The sequence below is a fragment of the Mixophyes fleayi genome, chromosome 2 (assembly GCF_038048845.1).
Source record: "Mixophyes fleayi isolate aMixFle1 chromosome 2, aMixFle1.hap1, whole genome shotgun sequence".
NCBI lineage: Eukaryota > Metazoa > Chordata > Amphibia > Anura > Limnodynastidae > Mixophyes > Mixophyes fleayi.
Window position 1 is genome coordinate 311,613,102 of NC_134403.1, and position 20,290 is coordinate 311,633,391.

The 20,290-nt window shown below is 38.1% G+C and overlaps 1 protein-coding gene across 5 annotated transcripts in view; it reads left to right on the top strand.

Moving 5' to 3' along the window:
- The window catches only part of CNKSR2 (connector enhancer of kinase suppressor of Ras 2), a 273,911-nt gene that overhangs the window by 111,915 nt on the left and 141,706 nt on the right, over positions 1 to 20,290 (top strand). For 4 of the 5 annotated variants that reach the window (XM_075196557.1, XM_075196558.1, XM_075196562.1 and 1 more), the window contains exons 10-11: positions 16,379 to 16,525; positions 19,699 to 19,743. The exons of the other annotated variant lie outside the window; for it this stretch is intronic. In XM_075196557.1, coding sequence (XP_075052658.1) covers positions 16,379 to 16,525; positions 19,699 to 19,743 — 192 coding nt within the window. The remainder of the gene's footprint in view (positions 1 to 16,378; positions 16,526 to 19,698; positions 19,744 to 20,290) is intronic. 5 annotated transcript variants of the gene reach the window in all.

Here is a 20,290-nt window from a genome sequence, read left to right on the forward strand (position 1 = left end):
TCATTTGGTCTGTGTCTTTAATACCTAACATGAGTAGTAAAGGTTGATGGGTCCAAGATGTCATTACAATACGTACCATTTTCCACAGAGCACCCCTGGCATATTTTGGTGTCGGACAGCCCCACAATAAGCATACATTTATATAGTACATGTGATAAAAACTTAACCTGGATTCACTTATCCCAAGCGAACACTAAAGGTTTGATTATGTAATCTAGAATATCTTTCTTCTCATCCTTCTGGTGGAAAGCAAATCAAACCGCAATTCTAACAAATGACTGTTTTTTGGTGATATTGCTGGCCAGATTTAGAACAGTAATGTAATTAAAGACACGTTTTGCCTTTAATGAAATTGCAGTTTTACATCTGGCCAGTAATATCAAAAATAAATGTCCATTTGTCAGAATCTCCGTTTGATATGTTTGCCCCCTTGTCTAAATGCAAAGTACCCTCACAGGTAACTTGATATTGTTTAACATAGCCGGAAGATTCCAACAAAACTGCAGGTCTGTAGCAAAATGTGAGAGATGGGTGTTCAATGTTCATCATAAATTTGATCAAATGTAGACACTTGACAATCACTTTGTATGTCTGACATAATTTTATTCCATCTGGATGTCCAAAATATTGGAAATGGCAATAACTTCAGCTATGGCAATCCTAGATGAAACAACAGGCAACTTTGTCAACCATATCCTTGGTCTAGTAAGGACAGCTCTTGGGAGAAGGGATAATAAAAATAACACATTCCTTAATGCTTCATTTTACTGCACACCTCTGTAATGGTAGCTTTTAGAATGGCTGTAAATATACCTGCACATCTACAGTTGGGCATTATGAAAAACATATAAACATTTTGGTAAGAATTTCATTTGTAGTAAGTTATTTATTTCCACAATTAAGTTCTCTAACCATGTGGTTAACATTATCTAAAATATATCACTATACATTTCTATTTAGGGAATGTAAATTTGACATATATTTCAATGAGGAAGGACACACAACCTTCACTGCCCAATTATTTGTAGCTAGTATATTAACTTTTTTTTACAATTTATATAGTCTTTATGAATATGTAGCTGGTGCTGTGGTATACAATTAGCCACTTACTCTTGCCTACACCCAGACTAAAACTTTCCTAGACCACTAAGAAATTATTTGAACATGACATATATATCCCCTTATCCTTATTGTATGCCTAACATCAATGGATTTATGGATTGTTATCTATCCCATTATCTGTGAATGGTGCTGTAATATCTCATCCCATCAATTGCCCCATTTGATTTTTTTTTTATCCTCTGACATTCCCACTATCAATGTGCTGATTTCAACCTCTTGATTTATACACATTCTCCTTGTGCATGCACATTTGTTTCTCTAACCTCTCTTGGCCTCTCCTAGTGGACCAACTTTTGTTCTCATTATGAAGGCCGCTACCTTGATATTGTTTAGCGTGGACTTTGTTCATTTTAAAATTCCTTTCACTTTTTTTTTCCCTATCTCAAGCCATCACCTGAGCACCAACAATCTCTACTCCACCAACCTGCAGTCTAACCCAACCAAACCTCCTCAAACCTGCAGAAATCTGATTTGACATGACTTTTTTTGCTTTTCAACAATGTTCGACTTCTCTTCTGTAATTTTTCTCCTGCTCTGATCTGGCAGCACCACACTTTAAGCACACCCTATCGGTAAATCAAGTAGCTCACCTACTCCTTCTCATCGTTGACTGCAATCTCATCTGTGGCACACAAAGGAAAATCACTGCATTCAAAAAAACTCTTGAAAAGTATAACGTTACTTTGCTAAAGTCTCATACTTTTGAGGACTCGTATATAGTGCTATCTACTACTCATCAACAAAGTGCTCAGGACACTGCAAAACAATTGTTCCAATCTCTTGTCTCCACTCACGCTATAAAACCCAATCACCCTTTAATGCAATTAAATCTCTTTTCAACCCTCCTACACCCTCCTCCATCCTGTCAGGATCTGCCTTCATTTCTGCTGCAGAAGTATGCTGCTTTGTATCGGCAGCTTCTGCCTCTGGGGCTGTATTGGACTTTATTATCCTGCAGTACCTCTGAACCACCAGAGGTGCTGCTATCATGCCATTCCCTTGTCTCTTCTCACTATCAGGGGGAACCTGCTGCACTAGCTAATATTTGCACCTGTTCTCTCATTATTTATACCTGCCTCTCCCAGTTAACTATGCTGGTCAATAATGTTGTTGTTTTTGTTGCTGGTCCTCATTGTTGTGCTCTTCTGTTGTCTGGGACTCCTACAAGCTGTTGCCGTCATCTCTGTATCTGATTTCTCTCCGTTCAGCCAGTCCACCTGCACCTGTTGTATTCCTTGATACCAGTTCTCGGCATCACCCAGAAATCCTTGCTTATTGTCTGCATACTCTCTTTTGTAGTATTTCCTGCATTCTCTGGTTCATACCTGTTCAAATATTATATGTTTTCATCATATCGCTCGCCCCATAGCTGTCATTTGCAGCTTCCATCATTGAAGTGTGACACATCCCTCATCTTTGCCCAACATCTTGCTTCTTAAGGACAAGATCCTAAATGAAATATGATCCTCTTCCCCCGAGCAACGACCTGCTCAATTCAAGGGCCTTATTTAGAGTGAAGACTAAACCAAGCTAGAAAAATCAAGTTATGCTGGGGGCAATATTTAAAATGTGTGGACAGATTTAGAGTTGGGAGGGGGGTGATTTAGCTCAACAGCTTTTACAAGATCTGTGCCTCTCAAAGTCATCCACTTGCTTTAATTTCTGGTACATGAGAAATTCCTTCTCATGTACAATACGTCTTTTTCCCTAGCCTCTCTTTTTCCCTAGCCCCTTCAAGCGTTCCATGAAAATACTCATCTTTAGGCAAGATTGTCAAATTTCCAAACCATGTGTTTAATCTACCTAGGCCTGTGTGAAATTACTAGTATCACCTGTGGATCTTTTAAAATGTGTCAAACAGTAATAAATGCATCTGTGCTGAAGCAAGAAGATCTGGAAAACATGCACTGTTAGGGCTTCCTGAGGACTAGATTTGGCCTAAGCTATCCTTCTTTATAACTATCCATATGCATGTTCATTCAAGACTTGCATACATTCTTTTCCTATACTCGGCCTACTAACCCCAAACCAATAATGCTATGTGGTGGGATTATATAGCCCCACTAAGCATTGTGGCTGGAGCAATATGCAATTGCAACTTAGCCTCATGTATCTTATTATTTCTATAAATTGTCAGTCTGTAAATACCCAGGTGGGTGTTTTATTTATACAGTGCTGGCACTATATAAATAAATGTTAATAAATAATATATTTTATTAAATTGTGTTATGAATTTATGTTTCAATATTTAAAGTTACCAATTATTTTTTTTTTGTGGAAACCTTTTTTCATGCCTCTGTATACAAGCATACACCTTGATATGTGTTCTGAATGAAATTAGGGGTTAGGGCTGATGGACACAAATAGTGTTGGTCTGCCTATATCGCAGAATAAAGGGTGCACACCAAGATTTGTTCATCCTTATGAAGAAAAACACATCCGGTACACAGGGTCTTCTTAACAGTAGGAAATGTTTCTTCATTAGGATTAATACTCAATGTGTAAGCATTCATCCTTTGCATGTCCAGGAAAAAATAAATGGAATACACCATGAATATATTGAAACTACCCAGGTGCACTTATGTTTAACATAAACACACAGACCACTAACTAATGTAATAATAATATAAGGCATGTTCAGTAATATGAGATAAACAGATACTTATTAGCTAATACAAGTGTTAATCTAGATATATAATATATGAGCCTTGTATCCAAAAGAAATAGATGGGAACAAGTGCATTTGAACCAAAGAAGGAATGTCAGCTTGTTTCTTGTTATAGCGTTAGATGTTCAATATTTCCTCTATTTTTCTTAATATTTACTTAAAGATTAGTAAAGTCTCATTTTATTATTTCCTTGAAAATATCAGAGCAGAATTACAATTTTCTTAGTACTTAAGAAGCAGCAGTATTTGAAGGTCATCAGTCATGTTACATATTATTTTCCATTATGCTCCACACCCAGGTTAGATATTCTCTTCTGTTGTGGTGTTGAAATATATGATGCCCAGATTTACAGATTAAATGGAGCTGTCCAAAGACCACTCCCTTTTGGTCTTTGCTAAATGTTTATCCTCCCCTAGAGTTCTTCCAAATTCTCTGATACTTTTTAAAATAATTTACACCTTCACATTCTCTCTTCCTTGTAATAACATAACAGCATCTGCTTTATTACTTTTGTCTTTAACACATGTTCTCCCAGTGGAGTATAATTTGCAACAATGCTATTTAATATCTTGTTGATTAGTCACTTTTGGAAACATTTTATTACTTCATTTTTTTTCTTTACCTATAGAGTTCTGCTTTTCTTTTTGTATCGGAGCTCATTAGTGCAGGATTGCTTATATATAGCTTTCATAACCTCGCATAACGAAATATTGGGTAATGGGAACTCCGAAAATGAAAAGTCCTCATACCTTTTTCTGCATATGCAGATTAGAACCCCTTGAAAGTTATATTTTCATATATTTTATTTCATCCTAAAGTGATTGATGTTATAATGTTGTTTTGGCCTGGAAAGAAAAGTAACTAAAAGCATCCATTGTTTTCAGTCTAAGGGCCTGATTCATTAAGGATCTTAAATTAAGAAACTTCTTATTTAAGTCTCCCGGACAAAACCATGTTACAATGCAAGGGGTGCAAATTAGTATTCTGTTTTGCACATAAGTTAAATACTGACTGTATTTTCATGTAGCACACAAATATTAACTTTAAATTTGAGTGTACAAATAAGCTATGAAGTATTTATGTGCTACATGAAAAAACAGTCAGTATTTAACTTATGTGCAAAACAGAATACTAATTTGCACCCCTTGTATTGTAACATGGTTTTGTCCAGGAGACTTAAATAAGAAGCTTCTTAAGTTAAGATCCTTAATGAATCAGGCCCTAAGTGGTGAATGTAATGGGTTTTTTTTCTCTTGATGATAAAATACCAGTTGTATACTTATTTTTTATATTTATATAGATATAATACAATAATACAACAGATAATGAGGGTTAACTTTTGAGTTGTACTCATGGGCACCCTGTCTTTTATAAAAAAAAAAAAAAAATTAAACTCAAGTTAAAATATTTATAAGTACATATAACACCCCCCCCCCCCCCTCCACCACAATTAGCACAACTATTATAACTGTTTGGTTTCCCATGTGCTTGAATCTTCCAGTTTCAGGTACACTCCTCCCTACCTGTTCCTGTAATAGTCAGTGTTTATTCCCCCTACATTTTTCCATGTCATTGGGTTCCCTTACTTCATCCCATTCACCTATTAGTGAATTTCTCAATTTTACAGAGCTATGCAATGTCAAATGTTATTCTAGAACTTCTGATTAGTGTACATTGTAAAATACAAAACATACATGTAGACTACAAATAAATGACGAATATGATCTCAAGTGTTCTATAGTCTACATAGAAATTATATGTGAGTGACAGGCAAGTGCTGGTTGCCAACGTTTAGTCCAAGGGATACTTCAACTGAGTGACCCATTGTGTGCTCCCTCCAGAGGATGAACCAAGATATACAGGAGGTGTGCCTAGCAGAAGACCACCCTCCAACCCTCTCCCTTAGTGTTCATGTACCAGATAAATGCTCTGCATCTGCCCACAAACAAGGCAATGCCCCCATAAAGGAACCCTTCTACCCTATAGAATATTACCATCTCTTTCTGCAAAAGTGTTCCTTTTTGTGGATGTAACCTGACAAGTTCTGACCTGCCCAGCTCTTTCCATAAGAATATGCTAAATGCTGCAGCCACTGTCATTTTCTTAGGCAAACTTTGTGTGTGTTGGGCAAAATCAAGAACATTTGTTTAAAAAAGACATGACCGCACAAAGCTTTATTTGCACTGCAGACTCATAGTTCTGCACTTTCAGAAATGATTCCTCTGCATATCTTTATAACAAAATGTCAGTATTTGATATGCAGGTGTGTTCTCTCCTCGGCATATCTGGGTGTAGGACTGTGACTATACCAATGACACTAGTTGTGTGGTGAAGAGGGGAGGAAATAATCTTATCCTAATTCCAGCTGAGCAAGCAGCTTCCTCTGTTGAATAACCACTGTTAGGTGAACGCTGCTTCCCCTTCATGAGTAGCATGAGGCTGGACATGCCTCCCAACTGTACCTGCAATTAGGGCAAACTCCTGTCAGATTGGGCAATCCCCCAAAATCAGGACTGTCCCATCAGAATCCTGATAGTTGTCAGACAATGGTGTTCTCTTCTACCTGTTCCTGCTGCCAAACTGTGTTGCTGGTTGTCTGAATTCTGGAATGTTTGTGCCCTGTTTGGAAAAGGAATAGGTACCATTCAAGCCCCCCTACCCCAACCACACCTGACATTAAATCAATGGCACCCACATTTAAAAAAAATGTTAAGGTCAGCTTCAACATTATATAGTATTCACATTAGTAGACCTAGTATCCCTCCAAACAGACTCAACATCAAATTAATATCATTCTCATTTAATAAATAGGCTCATATTGAACTCAACGAACCCCAACATGAAATTGATAGCATACACATTTAATTCTGAGTCTCTATTTGCCTCTTGGCCTCTAAAATATACGAACATCTCCCACCATCACACATATAATGATAACACCATTCACCACATACAATTAATCTCCCCAAACCACTCCCCACAATTATCTTTAATAATCCGCCACCTTCCCCCACCAAACACATTTAGTGGCTTTGTGGTATTCTGTGGGAGGCAGACTCCTCTTGTCTGCTTCGAAGAAAATGATAAAGCTCTGAAGTCTCCAAGGGAAACAGAGAGGGGGGCTGCTCTGCATGGAGGGAGGGAACAGGGAAAGAGGGGTAGAATCTGATCAGGGTGGCAGCCATCACGAAGTGCACCAGTTCCCAGGCTGGCCCAGGCAGTTCACTATAGGACTGGCTGTGGAAGGCGAATGCTACCATTCTTCCCGGTCCATGTGGATTATTAAATTGTGTGATTGTACATTTTCAAGGACAGACAAGTGCCTCTTCTTCCTCCAGATGCCTATATCTGTGATGTGCATGGGCAGGCTTGTCTGGGGACAGGAGGGCATCTGCTCCCCGGGTCAGTCTGTTCCCATAGTAGGTTACGTTGGGCTGGGCCACCTGCATTTTTTTTTTCTTAAAAAATGTTCCTAATAGGCTGCGGAGTCGAGTGTTGCTAAAATTTGCAAGCCCTCCCCGGTGATGTGGCTGTACATATTTGCACATGTGGCATTGGAAAATTAGAAGTGGAGCTTTATTTTCTTAAATGCCTAATCATAATATTCAGAGCATACTATAACTATAGCATCGTATATTGCAATGATCAGCATATAAATAGCCCAAAATATTTAATTTTCATTTATTAACAAATAAAAAAACAGCATATTGTACCCTGCAGTTCCGAAACACATTATGCAAGCCTGAACCTAATTACATTATAGCTGCCTATGCTAGAACTAGGATAGGTCTCCAACCTTTGGAGTTCTCCTTTATAAATCATCCTGTTATTTTGATCAAAGATGCACTCCATAAAGAAATGTTGGCAGATGCACACAAGTGGCTATAAACCATTATTGGGAGCTGAAAATGTTATCGCCTTTCATGTTTTCCATTCTTTTAATGAGATGTTTGGGTAAAAAGAATTTTTAAGAACTTATACCTACCGTACTTGGTAGTATTCTTCAGCAGTATTCCAGCTGCTTGCTTTAAGCCTACCTCATGGTGCAGACATATCCTAGTTCACTATGCAGACAACCCTACACAGGTTGCAGCTGAGTTCCGATATGGATCCTAGGTGGAAACCAGGTAACATAATTTATTATTATTTTTTTATATAGAATATGTATTAAATAAATCACAATTTCTGTGTTACTTATAATGCCATTGTACTAGCATGCTCTTGTGTTTAACATTTTAGTTAACATGGTTTTAAAGTGTGGGATGCCCAATTTTGTGCATGATTAGATTTTTCTCACAGCTGTTGCCAAGGTTACCTTCAAATTTTGCTGAAGGACAAAAAAAATAACAGTCTAGATATTGTGCTGCAATTTGTAATGTCCCTGTTTGTAATCCTTAATCTCTTGTTCTCTGTGCTCACTCATTACAGATTTTAATGCTGTTTCTATTTGAATCTAATTTGACAATAGTTCTTTGTACATTTTAACTGGTGAGCTCATTACTGACATAATCAGTCCGCTTGTAGGAAAAGGGAACTTTATTATTACTCTGGTATCTAAACATGGGAAAAAGGAGAGTGTAAGGAGTCATTGTGTGTCCGTTAATTGTATTACTATAGAGTCAGAAATTTTTTGTCAAACTCCAAATGAGTTGCATTCAATGTAAGGTCCTTGTGTGCAAAATGGAAAAGATGTACATGTAGTAAAAGATGTTTTAATTCCTAATGATCAGCAATAGTTGAGGAGCTTTTGTGGATCATTGTTATTTCTTTTTCCCCTCCTGAACATTTATTTACTCGGCTTTGGTTCAGTTAGACACCTTGCTTTGACTTTGGCAACTGGTGCATCACAACAAGATAAGCAAAATTTTAAAAACTGTTCCTAAAAATATTCCTATTTCTGTATTTCCGTTAAGCCTCTGACCAGTGGTAGCCGCTTAAATGTGCTTTCCTCTCTATTTATTATGGACAATGATGGTATAAGTGGTGCCCTGTCCTCCTATAGCTACCGCTAGCTTTATTTTTTTCTATTACAATTCAGAATCAATTTTTTTAAAAATAAATAAATATATATATATATATATATATATATATATATATATATATATATATATATATATATATATATATATATATATATATATATACACCTTCACACTCAACAGGAAGCCCAAGTCCGTGCTTCCAATGCACATGTGCAAGCTGGCATGTCTGCTTACTCACGCACATGAGGCACTGTGTGCTGGCCTGCCATGTAATAGGATTCTGCTTAACACTTCCAGACCATTTTGCTGGGGAGATGAGCGATACTCAGCTGCCCCAATGACTTTCTTAATACATTGTGTGGCCAAAGATTTTCTATTGCTGCAATAAGAAAATCATCAATATTATATAGTCTTGATAAATACAATATTATATAGTCATGATAAATAGACCCCTTTGCATTTTTTGCCAGTGGAATTTGGCCTCAAGTGTTCCCACTCTTACCACAATCATACCACACTGTAGAATGAGTTGACCACTGTCATCCCAGCTCTATTCATAGACAAAAGTGGACAAACCTCTGCAGTTCTATAAAATTTTGTTCTGCAGCAATTTCTTAATGACCTCTAAATATACAATGCTTACATTATTACATTAGTGATGAGTGAAATTTTCAAAGCTCATTTTGTATTTAGCCTCCGAATTTTGCTCAGTGTGCTATCATTACAGTTGGGATGGAGAAGCAAAACCGTAACATGGAAATTGTGTCACTAGAATGTTTCGCTTCTTTGAAATGTCCTGTTTTGCAGCAAAACACTCTTTATATGAAATTTTGCTCCTCTCTACATACAACCTGAGCCTTTCTTAAATTGTTTGTACAGCATTAAAACCATACTTACCATCCTTAGAAAGTTGGTTTCCGGGAGCCTGCTGGGGGAGGTGGGCGTGATGGGTGGCAGGGCTCCAAAATGTGCGTAATTTTGGACCCGCCCCCCTGACGTAATGACGCAAATGCGACATTTGACAGCGGGGGCGGGGCCAAATGCCGCGATTCACTGGGAATCGCGGCGTTTGGGACCTAATTTTGACCACTTCACTAGGAAGTGGGCAGATCGAGGAGATTGCCTCACTCTCCCGGGAGTACGTGAGACTCTCGCAAAATGCGGGAGTCTCCCGGAATTCCGGGAGAGTTGGCAAGTATGATTAAAACAGTTTGCTTTACTTTCTTTGACTACTGTATTGTAGGTGCAGGGCTGAATGATTCTTATTACTGCACAAAACAGGGCCACAAATAAACAGTAATTTTATTTTTATGCACGTTTGCAAAAATGTATTTTGTACTACAAGGTCTATGAAAGGTTTATAACCCTTGAAATGATGGAAGGTTAAGTATTTACTAATCGAGAATAATTCCTCAAGAAATTATCTGTGCATACCTCCTTGTAACATGTGATCACGTGTCTAGGGTGCTAGTGTGCCAACTACCTGGCTCTTTCAGAGGTTCATAGAGGCCCAGGGAAAACCAAATTAAGCAGCCCTTCACCACCTCTTTCTTAAAACAAAATAAACATAAACCTTAAATATGCATTTAAAATGTACAAATAAAATGCTTTAATAATCCAGTAGATCAGTATACAGTATGTATAGAGATATCAAGTTAGAGGTGCTTTTGTAACTTTTTTATGTAACTGCAGCAGTCAGTTTGAAAAAATCCAACTTACGTGTCACAACACCGTTTATATTGAGCATGGCCAGCCCGTTCCATCGCTCTTGCTCCATAGTTGAGCGATGATTGTTTATTACGTTCTTCACCACACTGAACGTTTGTTCACCAAAAGTAGCTGGCAAACTGAGAAAAATGCACTGTTGTTCATGTCAAAAAATATATACTTAAAAATGAATTAATAAAAACAAAACCTGTTGAATCTATACAAGCATGATCATTGTAATAATAAATGTTTGAAATTAACTTAGCTAACATATCAATTCTGCAACTTCTCAAGTAAACGTTGAACATCAAACAGTCCAGTCCGTTGTTTCCTAATTATAAAAAAAAACTATTCCCACTATTCCAAATCACTCACCCCAGCAAATCTCAAAGACAAGTGACGTTCTCATGTGTCTGTGTGGATAGCTGCATCAGCCACATGGAGAGCAATAAGCGCAACAATAAACTCAACTCACTGATACCATTTATTTATTAAACTATAATTTAGGAGGTCTTTCTACCCTTTCCCTAAATTGGTACTGACTATTCAAATATTTACACTGTGTGGAAACCAAAGGTATCTGCTATTATATTGTCATCGGTACTTGTCGTATTGCTCCTTGTTGAAGTGCCAAAGATTGATGATGAAATGTTCTGGGTCAGTTACCACCTACTACTCAAAATGATTCTTGTATTATCGAAGACAATAAGAGCTAGAATAAAAATGTTTGGATATGGAGGGCAGTTGCTTATATAAGAAGTGTTCTATGTCGTAGGCATATTCATAACATAGTATTATGTACACACATGGATTGTTCATAGCAACCAATCTGATTGGTTGCTTCATATGTTAAAGCATATGTGTGCACATTGCCCAGTGTTCTTAAATAAGTCACACAGAGATCTACAGATATGTCTTTGCCTAATGGAGCAGTCTGGATACCATCAAAGGAAAATTGCTTTCTCAGTCTTTGTATGGTGACCCTATTAAACAATGCTCACTATGTTCTGTATTTCACCAATGACTGAGTGATTGAGTGGGTCTTCTGGATGTTGCATTGGAACTTGGCAATCCCTTTCCTGGACTCTCAAAGTTCTGCCAACTTGCTAGTGGACATTTCTGCTGTAATCCCTTTATGTGCTTTTCTCATCACCTGAAGGCTTCCACAGATGACTTTTCTTCTTTTATATTTCTTCTTTCTATTTATTGGCCCATATGCGGGTAGATTTAGTTCTGGTGGTTTTCTTAACCGTCACGAATCCTGTGCTTTATCTGCTTTGGCTGAAAAGCTTTTAGTTGCTCACAGCTATTGATGCTCAGGGGCAGGCTGGTCTGGGGGGCAGTCCCATAGTGGGCTCCCTTGGGCTGGGCCACTTGCATTTTTTTTTCTCTTTAAAATGTTCCCAATAGGCTGCTGAGTCAAGTCTTGCCCCCCCCCCGGGCTAAAATTTGCCAGTTGATGCTCCTCCCATAGCACAAGTGTTGCACATATACACTGCAAAGTACACATGGGACACATAGAGCAAGTGTCAATCTGTTTTCAACTAGACAATCAGTAGTAGTATAAAGGAGAGAATAATGAGGACTGTTGGAGGCTTTAGGGATCCTCCAAATGGTCACAGGTAACAAATTAAATTTGACTAACTTGGTAAGCTCTAACAAACACTAGATTTTAAGTTTTGTGTCAAGTGCTCCTTTAACAGGAGAACTTATTCAACAGCCCACAACAGGTTTCTTGGCTACAGAATCTAATCTACTGTAGCTGACCTGCAGTGAGGAGACCTGATACAAGTCCATTGATGTCCATGGTGAAGTCACCACGTACGGTCACAGCTCCTCTAATGATTGAGGAAGCACAGAAGGAAGGGCTTGCAAGCTCTCAACAGTTGAAACACTAATTCCCAGTTCTGCATTTGTGCCAAGAACTTCACATTACCAAAATATTTTCCTTTTTCTTTTAAGGGATGAAAAAAGTGTTTGTCAGGTGACCAGATAATTTAATTATTATAACTTTTATTACTGTTTAAGTATTAATGTCATAGTTTACAGATTACACATGTTGCACAGTTCACCTTTTTTGTTGTTTAAAATTTTCCCAGCAAGAGCAATCTGCTCTAAATGCACTGGAGATTATCATTATTAATTACTTGACTGATTGAAAACATTCAGTGTATTTGAGCTGCTGGTGAGGAATCCAGATGGAGATGCTAATTCTCTTACTGGCATATACAATTGTTCATTTCTAAGCAAAACTAATTCTGCAGTGCATAAGTAGCTGACAGAAACTGGAAATTTGTATTCACCACAGGAGCCGTTTCTCGAAGTGATAGCCGAGCAATACATAGATTAAACTCATTCAGGTACTGGCTGAGTTGTTGGCATTCCCTGCACCTCTCACATGGCAGCCAAGCCTAATGTTTGTTGTTTTTACAATATTTGCTGAATGAGTAGTAGCAGACAAACAAAAGAGGGAACATATGAGATTACCATTTTATTTATTAGTTTTATGCTAAAATATGATGTTTGAGAAGCTAGCTGCAGTAACACAAATAAAGCAGGCTCCGAAGTATTTACAATATCAGCTGTAGATATGTTTAGTTATTCATAAACCTTTTCATACCATGTAGGTATGTATGTCTGGAAGTATTTACCAGGCACTAAGCAACCTAATGTGTATAAATCACTGATTTCTATATAATAACTGAATATGTGATATTTTATTATATTTATTTTTTATTGATCAATATCACTGGGTGAAGATTTCTATATAAATATATTTATTACATACTGATGCGATGAACAAAATTTTGAGTTCAGTTTCCAAGTTGTGGTCTTTTTTGTTTTTGTTATTTTAATTGATGGGTCATTGCTATAAAGTCAAGTGGTGGGCCCAGCCGCCACAGCAATACTGGACTGGCTTAACTTGCCACTCTGTTAGGCCCATCCCTTCGGGATATATGTATGTGTGGCTGTTCTGAGATGGCGAGAACAGTGGGATTGCTATAGTACATGTACCACCTCATCCTTGAAAGCTGTCGCCATCGAAACCCAGTGAATATTATCGTCAGCAGGTATTACCTCCAACGATGATGGCGCTATTGCTGGTGTTAGGCATACCTACCATCTTTTCATAATTGGCCTAGACCCCGGAGGGATGCTGGGGTGTGATAATGGGGGGGGGGGGATGGGGTGAATTGCGTAATTTTTGGCCCCACGAAGCAAGATTGTGTCATGAAGGCTTCCATCCTGCCCACTTCACTAGGAAGTGGGAATGATGCGGGAGAGTTGCCTGTTTTCCCGAGAGTTCTACGTGGAATCTGTGAGTCTCTCTGACATACCAGGAGAGTTGGCAAGTGTGGTGTTAGCCCTTTATTTAATATGGTGAAATAAGCAAAAGCTGGCTTTTCTCCTTTTGATATAGACCACTAAGGATCACTTCAACCCTATGCTATGACATGCATGCTGTCCACTAGAACTATAATGAAATATGTAGTGGCGTACAGCAGGAAAAAAACAAAACTGTAAATGGTAAACTAATAATACTAATGTCAACACAGTTACTAATTGCCTAATATCCTTGCAATGGGATGCAAGGGATATATTCAGTACAAGCTGAAACTCGTGGTAGAGGTACAAAGACGATGCAGGAATGGTCAAGGGGCCAAGGAGGAGGTGCAGCATATAGCTGGTGAGCAGAAGTCCTATGTAATGAAGAAAAGAGGAGCAACAGGAGGAAGAGGGCCCTGCTGACAAGAGCTTACAGTCTATAGCATCTTATGTAGCACAGACATGAACATGAGAAAATAATTCAGGCTTACTGTACTCTGTTTCAGAGCTTGATATAACAGAACCAAGGCCAGGGAATCTTTCTTTAGCTGTGGGTTCCAAATTCACCAACATCTGTTGAGTTTACTCCTACATGATTTATTTTTCTTGGTCTTTTCATGCGTTACTTTAAATTAATCCTTATGAGCCCAATAGTATAATTCCGATATTTTCTGAAATTTGAATCTTGATTACTCAAAAAGCCTAACCATTTTATCTTCACTCTTCTGGACAGTGCTGCCATTAGAAATCTGATGTGTACAAAGTACAGTCCACATATGTATTGTAGCATTTACTAATCTATATAGTGTAATGTATACATGATGTGTCCGATCTGGTTCTTGGTAGCCCTAGGCCCTCCTGTCTTCTGAGTCAGAGAGAAAAACCCAGATGTCATAAAAGACTCGGCTAACAGGCTTGCTGGTGTTTGAAACTTTAAAATTGGTGATGGACAGAATTCACTGTGTGAAACGATCCCAGACTGTGAATCTTGGCTCTAATGTACAGCAGATCTTCCAATTTTTGTCACTTTTAAACTGCACAGCGGGAGACAAATATAAAGTGCTGCAACATTGATAGAGTATAAAAATATGAAATATAATTTAGATGATTGTTAATTTTTCTATGGTTAATAGAATTGCTTTAAACGTACCATTTTATTGTCTGAATAAGTGGTACAATGGATCTTGCTAATGCTGAAGTTATTTTTTGTTCTCTAGTTTATTAAATTATTCAATCTTTTTAATCTTAAGATAGAATCTCAATATAAAATGTTAGTCTACCATGTTTCTAAGGGGTTCTATATGTATACCATACCTCCTAATTTTCTACTTATGTCAATCGGGTATGACCACACCCCCTCTGATTATGTCTGTCTGTGTCACATTGGTGGTATGGTTGCAATATGGGGAGCATGCCAGTAATTGGCGTTTCTGAAGCGCTGCCATAAACCACCTTATTGATTTATTTTGTCTTAGCTACATTGTATAGTATTTTAAATTTCTTTTTATTATAAGTTTTAAACCATTTTCTCTCATTCTACTCAAGGTTTGGGATACAGTTTGATACCTTCGCTTTTTTTTCTTATATTAAACTCTCAGTTAAAAGTTCCAAGATTGAGTAAATTAAAGTTTAGTGTTTAAACGAAAGAAAACATTTGAAAAAAGGGTATAACTTTTTTGAAGTATTTTGGTGATTTAAAAATAGTAATAATGGTTTAATTACATAAGTTGTCCTTAAAGGAGACAACAGGGGGGAGTATCAGATTTGATAGTTTGTTTTCTAATTTTATATAATTTATAAAAATGTGTGTATGTTACTTGATCGTTTTGTATTCTTTACTCTTGACTGAAAAGTAAATCTGCTTAATTGATTTGTTTTTGTTCTTTTCTGTGGATAAATTTGAGACAACCTTATTTGTGTCTGGCCAGAAAGACTTATGTAGCTGAGACCGCCATGTTTATGGCTACCCAATGAGGCTGATAGAACAGATCGGTCTATGACTGGACAACGATACAAATTCAGTATACAGTGGTATAAATATAATTACATTTTAAGGATTTTGAGGCATGAATGGAGAGTTTATGTACAGAGACATGTCAAGGAAAAGCTACCACATTACATTCTAAAGTGTCCTATATACAAAAATAAATCAATACCTGGCACACATAGGAATAGTATAGTAAATCTAAATCCTGTGATAGAAAATCTAATCACAAAACTGGAGGTCTCTTTTTATTACTACCCCTAGCCAAAAGTAGTCGTAAATTCATACCTGCCGCTCGCAATGTTAAAGAGAAAGTATCTTTACTAGGGAGAACTCCAGACATCTGCAATGATCCCTTCAAGCGTCTAATATCTTAATGGTGGTTGACAAAATATAGTTATGTTTTAAGGCTTTGGTTACTTTTAGAAGTCAACATAGAATGATCTTATTTATGTGTTTTCTGCTGCTAGTTTGGGTTGCCAAATTCAGCCATGTTGTCTACTGATTTCCCCTTTTATGTAATTGGGGATCATTATATTTTGAATACTGTGCCTCAATTATATTTTAATAATTTTGCTGGTTACCAGGTGGGGTGGCAGTTGAAAAATTTGGTGAATGCACTACGAGAGGACCCGAGTGGTGTTATCTTAACTTTGAAAAAGCGACCTCAGAGCATGCTTACCTCAGCACCAGCTTTACTGAAAAATATGAGATGGAAGCCCCTTGCTCTGCAGGTAATTAAGCTTAATCATAAGTCATTCGCCATCATTGAGCCATGGATAATATCTGCTAGAATGCTTTAAAGGGGAATTGTACCCTAAATATTAGTGGGGATTACAATTATTTGGCCATAGCATGCTGTTGTGTGATATGAAAGATGACTGCATATTCCCCTGGCTGTATACATCCATTTTACATTAAATCATGGATAGGCAACATTTTCTTTTTGACTGTTGCGGTGAATACTGAAATTTGAATCAAACAGCTAAAGAACCACAGCATTGCTTATTTATGTTTTAATCCATTTTACGTTCTTGTTTCCTACAGGTTTGTACATAGGAGCAGTGAAAAATCATTGCTTTCCTATTTACATATTTATAATAAAGTGAAATAACACTTCTGATTGCTTCCGTGAGACCCCTTTATAAAGCATCTTGTAAAATGGCAGCCTGCAGCTTTAGTCTCTGCAGAAATCCAGGTATCGCATATAGGTAGTAGACAAATTCCGGAAACACCAATAAAAAAACACTTAATTGAGTAATGGGTCACAAAGTGTGGCTCATCTGGCCTGTATACAAAGTGGCATTGAGTCTGCCAGTGTCTGGAATTGTAATACACAAAATGGTACGAACACTGGCGCTCCCGTTCTTGAAACACAGAGAACTTCTAAATCAGAGAGATACACTCCCTCAATCCTCTCATCATGTGAAGTACATAATAAAAAAGAAAGAAAACCAACATAGCATAATAACGTAAAACATCAAGTATAGTCCACCACCACTATGGGCATGTATGGAGTGTTCAAAACTTGGTGATGATAATGAGTTTCAATACAGCACCCGTGATCCTTCCTCCAATTTCCTCCCCCTCAGGGTATGAACTTACATTCAGGAAGTCAAATATAGGCCTGTAGAATAATTCTCCGTTTCCTTACAGACGTCTCAGCACGTGTGTTGTCACACTCCACTCCAAACATATAGAAATATACAAAAGAAGGAAACAAAGCAACCGCACTGGTGCATTATCTCACAAATACATTTATTCCTGATAAAACAGTGTAGCTAGTAAAATCAATGAATATGATCAGAATCAATAAAAATGGCCCCGTACCAAATGTCCAAGATAAAAGTGCCTGTATACAATAAAATACTGCTACAGTTCAGGTCCAAAGTACACGATAATGTCACCTGGGCATTTGATCATCGGGTCCTCAGCCAACGCGTTTCAACCCGATATCCTGGGTCTTTATCAAGGCATGCCTCATCAAGGTAAGCTCATACCCTGAGGGGGAGGAAATTGGAGGAAGGATCACGGGTGCTGTATTGAAACTCATTATCATCACCAAGTTTTGAACACTCCATACATGCCCATAATGGTGGTGGACTATACTTAATGTTTTACGTTATTATGCTATGTTGGTTTTATTTCTTTTTTATTATGTACCTCACATGATGAGAGGATTGAGGGAGTGTATCTCTCTGATTTAGAAGTTCTCTGTGTTTCAAGAATGGGAGCGCCAGTGTACGTACCATTTTGTGTATTACAGTGTATTTTATTGTGGAGTTGTTGTGGAAACTCCGTGGTATTTACACAGCTGCACACCTGAGTGAAGCGCCCTATTAGATCTTGTTTAAGTAGATTTACAGTTTCTGGAATTGTGCATGAGGTATATAGCCCTATTTTTCCACACAAAAGTAACTCAGCTGATGCCTAGCTGCTTGTGGTAGAAATAAATCTTAGTGCTAGATTGGGATTAGATCTGGTAACTCACAATGGGATGACATATGGATAACATCAGTGTCATGCTCATTAAACTGTTGGGTAACCACACATGCTCTGGGGATGTGGGTTTTGTCATCCTGGAAGACACCCCTTCAATCAGGATAAAATGCTGCAGCACAAGAGGAATATGATCACTCTGTACCATTTAGTGGGAATAAGTGCTTCAAAGCCATGCCAGGAAAATATGCCCCACAACATTTGTGCTATCACCAGGACCCATCACTGCTGGAAACAAGCTCTCCGGCTCTAGAATTAATTAGGTTGGCATAGCCCACACACAGTCATGCATTTGTTAAGAACCTGGTGATTGGTAATTCATTTGACCGGGTCCCTGGTCAGTAAGCCCACTGTCTCTGCTCTTTACACCACTGAGCTGCAAGCTTGCATTGCCTAATGTGATGAACAGTTTATGCACTGCAACCTGACTATATTCTGCTTTGTAAAGCTCTCCCTGGACCATTTCTGATGAAACTGGCTACTTGCACCGCAGGTTCAAATTTACTGTAATTGATCTGCAGTTGCTCGCCTGTTTTGCCTGGCATTTCAAATGATTGTACATATATAATGATCCATACGTGCTTCTGCTCAGTGTTACCCTTTGCTGATGGTGTATTGCCCTTTAGGGTTCAGTGCCAACAACTCCTTTGACACTGTCGCTTGTGAAACATTAGCAAGATGAGCTGTCGTGGATACTGAAGCTCCTGCCGAATGCAATCCAATAATTATCCCTCTTTCAAAGTCAGTGAGGTCTCTGCTAGCCATAAATATAAACAACCAGGGCACTCCAACATTTATATACTTGACCATGCTGGGATGTTATTTACTTGCCTAACATGACCACACCTGTGTGATAACCATTACTTTCAATATGCTTGGTGCCCCTCATTTACCCAGGTGTTTCCATTTTTTGTCCTCTACCAATAGATCAACCTATAGTAGACATACATATTTCATGTATGCTTATGCTGTAAGGCTGTACAATAATTGTGCTCTTCATTGCTTGGCCTATGTTGGATTCATTTTGCTACAGTATGTTAGTATAGCATAAATTAGAAATGAGAATGTATTTGCCTATTTTTTCCCACAGACCATTCTGCACAATCACGGCACAGAGAGCTGCATAGACTCTTAGTATCCAATCACCTTACATTTGATGGTGTCCTGACTGCAATTGCACAGCACTGCTGTAGACCACTTAATTATAAACTGCATTCTGTGTTTCCTAGGAATATGTGACATGCTTGGACAATAGTCAGGGCACTTGCTGTATGAGCGGACCTCATTAATATTGCCGCCATTATATAATCCACCCTCTCATTGCTCATTACTTTAACATAATGGCTAAATATTCTGCTGCATATTTTGATAACATTGAATGATAATGAGTGTCCTCTTATTTTTTTAGTGGTATGATGATGAAATGAAAACTTATTCCTGGACACGTATATCAGTAAGCAATTTCAAGTTAACAAATTTTTAGCGTAAAGCTAATGTAATTTGTATTCATACTTTCTTTTTTGGCAGCTAGAGGTATGATTTATACATGCAGTAATTAGGATGGACAGATGAAAAACAATTTCCAAAACTCCGTATTCTTTTGTGTTAAGTACATGCTATTTAAACTCTGTTTTGCTCATGAGATGGACAGATAGAAGGCAAGCTCAGTATGTTAATAGTATATTGAGCAGTGCTTGATTTCTCTCCTGCCAAACCACTCCTCCACACTAGTGCTTCTCACAGGTTTAAAGCAAAGATTAGCATGCTGGCATGGGATATTTAGCATGCTATCCATGGTGTCTTCTGGGAAAAATCAGGAGGGGGCAACCAAACGGGGGATGGCTACAAGTTATTTAACTAAAGACAGGCCCTCACTAAGGAACAAATCAAATGAATGCAGGGGCGGGCTGGCCCGGGCCGCTCAGTCTTACCCCTGATAGGGCCGGGCGGTAGGCCAGCCGGTCGCCCCCCGGATAAATTATCTCCTGTTTTTACCGGCG